General features: G+C 41.6%; 1 protein-coding gene across 1 annotated transcript; it reads left to right on the plus strand.

The window, feature by feature from the left end:
- Positions 1-3,032: 3,032 nt before the first annotated feature.
- On the plus strand, positions 3,033-4,673 carry LOC106642973 (E3 ubiquitin-protein ligase MARCHF3). Its single transcript, XM_089594874.1, has 6 exons — positions 3,033-3,090; positions 3,240-3,365; positions 3,444-3,636; positions 3,799-3,973; positions 4,235-4,425; positions 4,514-4,673. Exons 1-6 carry the CDS (start codon positions 3,033-3,035, stop codon positions 4,671-4,673), a joined length of 903 nt encoding a protein of 300 aa, XP_089451000.1.
- Positions 4,674-9,837: the final 5,164 nt, after the last annotated feature.

Genomic DNA, 9,837 nt, shown 5'->3' on the forward strand with positions numbered 1-9,837 from the left:
AAAAAAAAAAAAGCAAAACATACATACATGTTCACGATTCATTAAAATCGAGCGTTTATATTGTGAATAGAAACGTAAGTTTTATTCACATAACTATTACGATCTTGTATTGTGAATTTATAATGATATTATTGAGGTGAAAGGAAAACTTTCCTTTATCCCATCAAGAGTTGACACAATAAGCCTACGAGCTCACAAACATGCATTATACCTATTACAAAAGTATTTTACAATAAGTGTTAGAGAACTTGGCAAACAAACAATGTCCCATACTTTCAACTACTATTTTTTATTTTAGCACTCACAGCTGTCTCGTATTTTTGCTGTTTGTGGACATTTTTTACTATCATAAATTTTACTCTCGTTGAAACATTTTGTTGTAGTATTATTTGCAAAAATGCTTAAATCTCTGTTCAATAGCATTATCAACGAAAGTACACCTATAAATATCTTACATGCTAAGAAAAAATTTTCTATGAACGAGTCATCATTGTGTATTTTTTCGACGTTGTAAATTTTTTATCTTAAACGATTAAGCATGTACATCGTTATTATTGAATTGGTTTATTGGTACTTTTTGAATGTATACACTATTTTAAATATGGTGATAAAAGCTATTGCGAAATATATTTTTTTCTTTTTAAGTTCCGATCTACGTATATATGTATACAAATAATATACCTATATATTATATATAATTCAACAGTTATTACTAAATTAATGAAAAAAATATACATAGATATTAATATGCGGCACGGAACTAATATTTAATATATATTTTTTAAAGTTATAAATTCGGCGAAAAAATGTGATGTTAAAAATTTGTAATAAAAAAAACTCTCCCTAATTTTTGTTTAGAGGATAAAGAAGTGTCTAGAATTAAGTAATTATTAGTTATGTACATAAATATTACATGACAAAATAAAAAGGAGAAAGAGAGAGAAAGAGAGAGAGAGAGAGAGAGAGGAAAAGAGTAACAACATCCAGATACACACTTTGAATTTTCAAAATATGTACATTTTTGTTAGGGGAAAAAAAGTTGAAAATTTCTTGCGGACTGAAAATAAAGACACAAGTATTGGCTTTAAAAAGCTCTACTTCGACGAGAAGTTAAGGATGACTCATTGTTGTTGGCATTTCATAATAGTTCTTAGTAAAAAAAAAAAAAAAAGAAAAGAAAATAAAAAAAAAATAAATGAATTGTATTATAGCTTAGCTTTTCATACAGAAAGATACATTTCGTGAAAATTTAAAAATCGTTTGACTCTCATACTTTACTTGAAGTAACACTGCCCTAGATCCTTAATATTTATCAATGCGATTTATTATTATTAATAAAATTGATGACAAATAACTTTTTTCCATTTTTTTAATCATTGAGATCTAAAGCTTTTCATCTGGCGTTAATTTTACTGAAGTACACTTGATATGGATTGAAAAAAAAAAAATATATTTCTCACTATATTGTGTAATTACGCCATATTTTAATTTTCGCTACAGTAAAGCATACGAACGAAGCTCCTTGTTTGGTTTGTCGAAAAATAAAAATTTTGTTTTGCCTGCTGTACAACTATAGTTACTACAGGTATTATATGCCATAGCAGCAAGAGGGTCAGCTCCAGAAACCGCGGATCTTTTAAACGCATGGAGGGAAAGTGGGAGGGAGGAATCATTTAGTTCTTTACCGTATGTTGTGTGTAACTATCGGTAAACCATATAATTATGTTTATCAGACTTGGTACAGCGAAGTGATAAAAATCAGGTGTAAAAAGTAATTGCCGGATACCACGGATGGAAAAGTTGGGGCGCGACGATGACAAGAAGAACGAGACACTGTACGTAGCGGAGGCTGGATGAAAGTTAGCTGCTGACACAATAACAGTACAACGAGCCGGTAAGTACGGCACATTGTGCTATACGTAAGAGGAGCTCGGCCGCGCGGACAAATCAAAGAACGCTTACATCCAATACGGTTCGTAAACTTCCGCGAGGAGATTACGCGCCGTCCGGACACTGATGATACCGATCTCTGACGCTCGGCGGTTATTCCTTCCGCTTGCAGCGTGCACGCCGGCTTTGTCGCCGTAGACGTATACACTTAGACATTTGTACTGTTTGTTCACGCTCGTCACACTCGTCGCGCGCGAATGAATTTTTTCATGCCTGTGAAATTTTCGCCCTGGGCGCGCGAAGACGGGAAATTAAATAAATCGGCACACGTGCGGTCAGAGAGAGAGAGAGAGAGAGCGTCGGATACTTTCATGCTCGTGCATCGGATAGAAAGAAGACGAGCATGGGCCTAAGCCATTTCAAATCTCGCTGGAATTACGCGCGCGAGGGGAGTAGGAGGGAAGAAGAGCGCGCCTAAATTAAGAACACGGAGAGCTCCCAAGTGTACACACCCTCGTGCTCGGAGCACAGCTATTTAGATTAATAATAATAAGTAATGATATGCCGGCTTGTCGCCAACACCCTCGCCCCGAAATCGAGAGCAGGTGCCGTTTACGTACGCGCGGGCCACTAACCTTTCGGGCCGGCTCTATTTTCGGAACTGGTTTTTCTTTTTATCACTCCCGACTTTCAATGCCCGAAGCCGCGCACCCGCACCTATACGCATATCAGATAGGTGCTGCTGCTGTCGGCTAATTTACAGTCACGCCGACTGACTAATTGCTTGCTTCACGTGAAATAGCGTCAAGTTGAAAAACGCAAAGGGACGCGTGGCGCGCTTTCGCCACATAGGTGGTTGTTTTTTGTTTTTGTTTTCTTTTTTTTCTCTCATCCCTTTTTACTTGGCTCTCTTGCGAATCGCGGTGGGCACCCTATATATACCAGCATGCGGTAATGACAGTTTTCACGCAATGTTCGGTCGCGGCGGTTTGACAAATCTTTAGCCCACAGTCACCGACCGTTTCACTCTCGATCGATTTTAGATCTCGCAAAATCGACAAGTTTCCCTTGAACCGCCGATATGTCGGCATCTCGGACCTTTTTTACCGTAAATATATAATGACGATCTTCCCCCCGTTTAGATGTCACTCAACGAGGAACAGCTGCAACAGCACGAAGGCGATGAGATCCAGCAAATAGGTTAACGACACCCTCTTGCCGATATCGATTATTCTTCTCGTGCATTGTCACATTATATATATATATATATATGTATATTATCAAAGCGTTACTTGGCTCAACGTGGCTGATGCCTATACTTACTTGTTGCGTTTCATTGCGAGCGACAGGATACGACATTTTTCCCGACGCGTCGGCGGCGCCAAACGACAATCGTCGTAATCAGGACAAGGAAAATGGCAACCTGTATCCATCCAGGGAAAAGATCGCGATGGACGCTAAAAAGAAGACGCGAGGTACAGGTCCATACATTTGTGCTGATGATCGGGTCGATAAAATTGAATTTTCCCGAATCTTCCTGGTTGTCCGGGCAGAGGACGTCAACGCGACCAGCAGCAGTAGCAGCAGCTACGACATCTGCCGCATCTGCCACATGGGCAATCCGAGGTCGCATCGGGCCTGCAACCTCCAGAATATGACGGGCAGCGAGCAGGACGCGCGCAGGACCGTCCATCGGGGTTCCTCCTCGGCCAATCTAGATCTTGGCCTTTTGGTGTCTGCGTGCAGGTACACGCTTAACTTCCGATTCCTTTTTTTTTTTTTTTTTTTTTTTTTTTTTTCCCTCAAAAAAAAGGCCAACCGATTTGTCACCGGTACGGCTCGCGTTTGTTTGTTTTGCCGGCTCCAAGAATGAAAATATTGGGGAGGGTACGCTTGTGTGGGTTCAAGGTGCCGCGGTACGGTGGCTCTGGTGCACACCAAGTGCCTCGAGCGCTGGCTCACCGAGTCGGGCCACACTCATTGCGAGCTGTGCGGCTACAAGTACGCGACCATCCGGGTTCCCCGGCACGGCCTCTTGCGCAGCTTCTTCATCTGGATCAAGACGTTCGTCGCAACCCGACAAGTACTTAATCTCATCTCATTACACCACCTTTTGCACCTGCTCCACTTGCTTTACGCTATCAAATTGTACTTTCTGAGAAACTAACGGCTGACTCAATAAATTGCACCGATGAACTATAATTGTATGACCGATGATTATAATATTGGGGTTTTGTTTTTCTTCTTCCTCTTTCATCATCACCGATGCGTAAATAAATCGTTATACCTAGTGCGAAGATAAAACAAAACAAAAAAATGGCCCCGCCACGAATGCGATATTTAGATGCTCTTGGATTCTCTGTACCTGGTGGTGACGACGCCCCTTGCCGTATTCTCGGCCTACGTTTGCGCCATGACCCTGAAAATGGCCCTGGAGAATCGGATCGGCGAGATACCCTGGACGATAGTCGCGATGCTCCCGACCTGCTCGCTCACGCTGGTCGCCTACTGGGGCTGGCTGCTCACCCTCCAGAGGTATGTTTCGTCCACACGTTATTCAATATACAAGCACATTTACAAATGGACGATTCTACAAGATAAGGATATTATTCATTGTCCTCAGATTGCACGGGAGACGATGGCGCCAGTACTGGCAGAGCAACTTTATCGTTCAGCTCGTTCCCCACGATCCCAACGATATAAACCGAAATATCATCGAAGAGTTCAATGCCAATGAAGAAGACGTGTACGACGATTTACCCGATCTCTTTAATTTAATGTAAGTTTCGTGCATTGCGTGCTTGCGTCACTACTTACTTTTTATTTATTTATTTTTTAAATTTTTTACTATAAAAAAAAAAAAAAAAAAATGAAATGAAATAAAACAATGACGAAATTCACTAGAGGACAAATGTAGTTTTGGTACGTTTTACACAGCCGTTAACGCATACTATATACCGAGACACCTATACATGTCGGTTATGTACCTCCAAATCACATATTGACTCAGGCGTCCAACGAGTCGTAAAAAACAATGTTATTTTAGTATCGGAAAGTATTAAGTACGAAAGTGAACTAGGTGGGTATCCATATACGTATACAGCCTCGCGCTCTTGAAATTCGTGTATAGGCTTGGGTATTTATAGGCGAACGGCGTTGAAGTTTCGGTGCGGATACTTTTTTAACGCTGGATAACAACCCTATGAGGTATAGGCGCGAGTAATACCGAGAAGCATCGTTTCCGAAGACGTGACTCCTTCTGTTTATCGAAGCGAACGATATTATTAATTGCCCCCGCTTATTCACTTCCTCCGCGATGTCTTCAATAAAATCGTTATTTACACCTATGGAAAAAAAAAAAGAAAAATTTTACGTACCCTCAAGTTCCTCCTTTCCTTGAATGCCGTTGAACTTTTCTCTCAGCGAGCAAACAAATACAAATAATACCGTTTGGGGTGCTACAATTGTTGTTTGTAAAAAAGTCTCTTGCTTCCTCAAAGACCTGAATATTTATGAATTTAAAGCAATTTTTCGATTTATAGTTAATTAACATAATAATAAGCATGATAATGAAAACTGAATTTTTGGTCCCGACGCAATGCGCCTGTACTCGTTGAGAATGCAAAAACAAGTACGACAACTTTTCTCGACAATTTTTATAGCGCTCGAGAGTAGCTCTATTGCCAGTCAAAGAGGAGCGGATATAGCGATTTAATTGCATTTCATTAGGGGATGTGTCCTTAATTGTTCGCTCAATTAAACCCACTGCTTGGGCTCCCTCCTCTTACTTAAGTCCAAGCAAGTACCGCAGCACAAGCTTCATCACAATTACTACTCATCTCGATAAAGAAAGATGCAGCGGATGTTGCTTTCTTTTTTTTTTACGTTACCCTATACGCACAATGCATTATTTAAGTATACGTATATATGCTGCAAAAACAAATGCGTATTATAATAAAAATCAAAGATAATCATACGTTAAGCACGTCAAAAGTAGAAATCGGGAGAGTTTTTGCCACCTGGATTTTCTCTTACCACCCGAACGAGGAAACTTTGTTTTCCGTGGCTTAGGTGTCACACAGCACCTGCAACAAAAAACACAAAAAATCAAATTTTAGCTATTGCTATATTTAGGATTTGCATTAGGATTCTCAACCATATTGTCTAAAAATAACCCACAACTAAGTACCGAGTCGCGGGAAAAAAAGAAAAATCATCTCGAAAAGTGCAAGAAAAAAGAAAAAAAAAAAAAAAAAAAATAGCGTGGCGATTGTTGCTATTTCCATACAAACGCAAGGTATACATACATGTATGTACATGTGTAGACCGTCGTGCCCACAAAAATACACACCGCGGAGCGGGTTTAGTTACCATATACATATTATAATACATACAGAGCTATATTATAGCTCGAGAGTTGCCGATGCTGCAAAGCCTCGCGCGCCCTGCGGTCTGGCCCGCAGTGTTAAAACCCCTGGATCACCATATAGGTATACATATAAAACGGGGGCTGTGCCTTGCCGATGTTATTTCGGTCGCGAAAGCCCCTTTTCGCTCGCACCCGGTGAACGTTACGTTTTACGCATATATGCCCCAACGAGAGAGCGTGCATAGGTATTACTGCACGCGTGGTCTCGGTATATATATACTCTCGAGGGCCCATCAGACGCAAAAAATCCAAAGTCACCACGCGCCCCTTCTTTCTTTCTTTTAAGCCGAATGTATTTCGCCGCCAAACTATATATAATATACACACACTCCAATATTTATGCACGTATGTGTATACTTAAGCTCCAATCATGCCACAATGGCAGATAGCGAAAATTCGATCGCCGATCCTGGGCCGGGATCACATTGGAGCGACCATGCGTGCATGCACCCATGACCCGCATACACGCACGATTACGGTTGAGTGCACACTCGTCTCAATCGCCAAATTCAACCCGCTCGTACTCGCAAGGTATACTTATTACAATACCTACGTATGGTTTTATAAATTGTATAAATGCATACGTATAAGTCACGACTAATTTTTCAATTCGTCGTTCGACATCATCTCGAGTGATGATCACGCGGAGGGAGATTCGTATAATATAATATGATCGAGGCAAATAGATAGGTACCTACAAAGTGAATTAAATTTTTACAATAATTATTCGTTTGTTTTTTTTATTTTTTTTTTTTATTTTTTCCATCGCAGTTTATGTAATTTTCGTTATGTAAACAGAGAGAGAGAGCCCGAAGCGCTACGCCAGATGTCGATGGTATTTTTCGGTTGTTTCTCGGACCTCCGTGGCTGAATTTATTTTTGATCCAAAGTGCCGCCGAAGAAGCTATATAGGCAGGTACATCATGTATATACTCCCAATATGAAAACACGCACAAATTGGCTCAAAGTTGTTATAATTTGAGTGCATTTCGTACACAAGTACACACAATTTTATTGACATTTTTACGAGTAGATTCAAGGCAAGAATATCTCGTTTGAATCAAATCAGCAACACAGGCCAGTAGTGCTACAGAAAAAACGGGGCTAATACCTGCAAATACCTACACCTGAGTAATACATTTAGATAGTGATTCCGAGAAAGAAAAATCCAATAATCGTTCATTGGTTTTCATGGTAAAAATCGTATGGATCATACGTGCGACGGACATTATTCTTGTGACAAAACAAAACAAAGAGGCGTGGGTGGGTATAGTACAAGAAACAAGAGAGATTCAATAAACAAACAGAAAGACACAGGGCACACACATCGCAAAAGAGAAAACAATTGACGGAAGTGCGTAAACAAAGAGAGACGGTAAGTAAGTGGTTTTTTTTTTTTTTTTCGCGCATCGCGCACACGTGAACGGCCTCTACGCGCCATCCGAACAAATGCGCCGGTCGTCGACGTCACGGCGACGATTCACGATCAGATGCGACGAGTATTTTTAAGCAGTCGCTCTGTTGTAAGTATAGCCCATACTACCAGTTTTACGCGCCGCACGCATACCCTATACACACGAGGAGCTGAGAGTCAAAAGCTGGAGAGACAGCACGGGGAAGGACAAAAAAGCACAGAGACGTGCCCGACAAGTGCAAATACACCAGTGCATCGTTTGTGCCAATGTGTGGACTTTTTTTTCTTTTGTTACCGATTTCGAGAAAAAGTTATGGGTATACCTAATGTAATACATACACTAGAGAGGAAAAGTAATAATAATAATGACAATGCGAGATGTACGTATAAGCGTGGGAGCATAGGTATTGAGATTGACCAGACGTTATCGTGTTGGGTGCAGACTCGTGTACGATTACAGCTCTGGACGGGTGGATCGGGGAAAGGGAGAGAGAGAGTCCGCCGGGAAACATCAAACGGGAAATCTTTGACGAAGTTAGCTTGTACTCTGTTTCGGGAATCGAGAGAAATTCAATTTGTTTGCTGTCCTTCAAGCTAGATTTCCTTTTTCAATTACACAGTTCCGAGAATCGCTTGATCCAGTGTAAATTAGAAAAAAATCAACTTCTCGCTCGTTACATGGACGGTTCTCTTCTATGGTAGAAGAAAAAAAAAAAAAAAAAAAAAAAAAAAAAAAAAATCGACGAGCCAGCGATGTATATATTCAATGAATTTGCAGCGGGAATAATTGATGAGGGCTGTTGTACGTTTTCGTATAACCGTCACGTATAGGTATGTATTATACTTTTATAGACATTATTTTATCCACACGCGGATAAAAAAATATATATTCAATACGCCTATTTGCGTGAAATAAATCGGCGATGTTGATTAACGGTCAAGCATTGAAAATTCATTGACCGCAAGGGGCAGATAAAGGTTGGTATCTGTGCATGTGGAGGACGGCAGATGGTATTGGAGTGTATAGCCCACCGCTGGAGCGCCTTCCAACTCGGTTGCCGCTGCATTGCGGAAATGTCACGTATAAGTATAGAAGCGCGTGTAGCTGAAGTAGCTCTCGTGTGGCGCGTGGCAAACGACGAGGGGTGCGAGGTAGGGAGGAGGAGGAGGGTGAAAAGTCATAGAGTAGGCATAGCGTGTGTATATGGCGGCAAAGAGGCAGGAAACAGGAAATCACGCGCAAGATGTGTAATGCGCTCCGATGCACATTGACTGAGGACGACGCGCGACTGACCCGTTCGCGTATATCTCATTGAGTAGGTATCGCGTTGCACATAAGTACAGCTTATGCGAATACACGTACACGACGCATGTGATAGAGGAGCGAAAGTTATATTTGCTTGTACTTACCATCTACTTTGATGTTGTCGGGGGACATCCGTAGCTGCTTTACGCAGAGGGCCAATTTTCCGCCTTTTCCGGAGCTGCAAATAGATTTGGCGCACAAGTGGTTTTTTGGCTTTCGTTGCGCAGAACTGTACATATTATATAGACGTGCCGATGTTAACGAAAGGGCGCGTGATTTTTTCGGGCGCAGGTCGCGATTGCAGATACGCGGTATACAGCAGTTTACGGTGCGACCGGCACACGTGTTCCAAATATGGGCCGCATGGGCTCGGCCAGTGGCGGCAGTTTGGACGCAAAAAAAGGGGGAGGAAGAAAAATGAGCTTCCAGTTCCACTTTCGATCTCCAGGGCGCTTTTGGCCCCGTTTCCTCCTTGGGGGAAAAAAAAAGAGTCTCGAGTGTCTCTCGGCGCACGCCCTCCGTCAGGTCCTCCATATAGAGCTGCAGCTTGGTCCGATGATCCTGCTACTGCTGACTTTGTTCTCGAGGACCCGCCATGGAAGCTCGTCAGATTTTCGTCACGATTATCATTAAGCTTAACAAACTTTTTCAGCTTCCTATTTTTTTTTTCCTGGAGCAGCCGGAAGTAAAGAGCTGTTGTATTTTTTTTTTTTCTGTACATCCAGTTGTGTGCCGACGAAAAAATAAAAACGGAAAGGAGCGCAAGCTGCGGGAGAGTCTCGACTTCCGGGGATCGAT

Source organism: Copidosoma floridanum, unplaced genomic scaffold, assembly GCF_036245765.1.
Source record: "Copidosoma floridanum isolate Cflo_tuat_1 unplaced genomic scaffold, Cflo_Japanese_pri ptg000021l, whole genome shotgun sequence".
Classification (NCBI taxonomy): Eukaryota; Metazoa; Arthropoda; class Insecta; order Hymenoptera; family Encyrtidae; genus Copidosoma; species Copidosoma floridanum.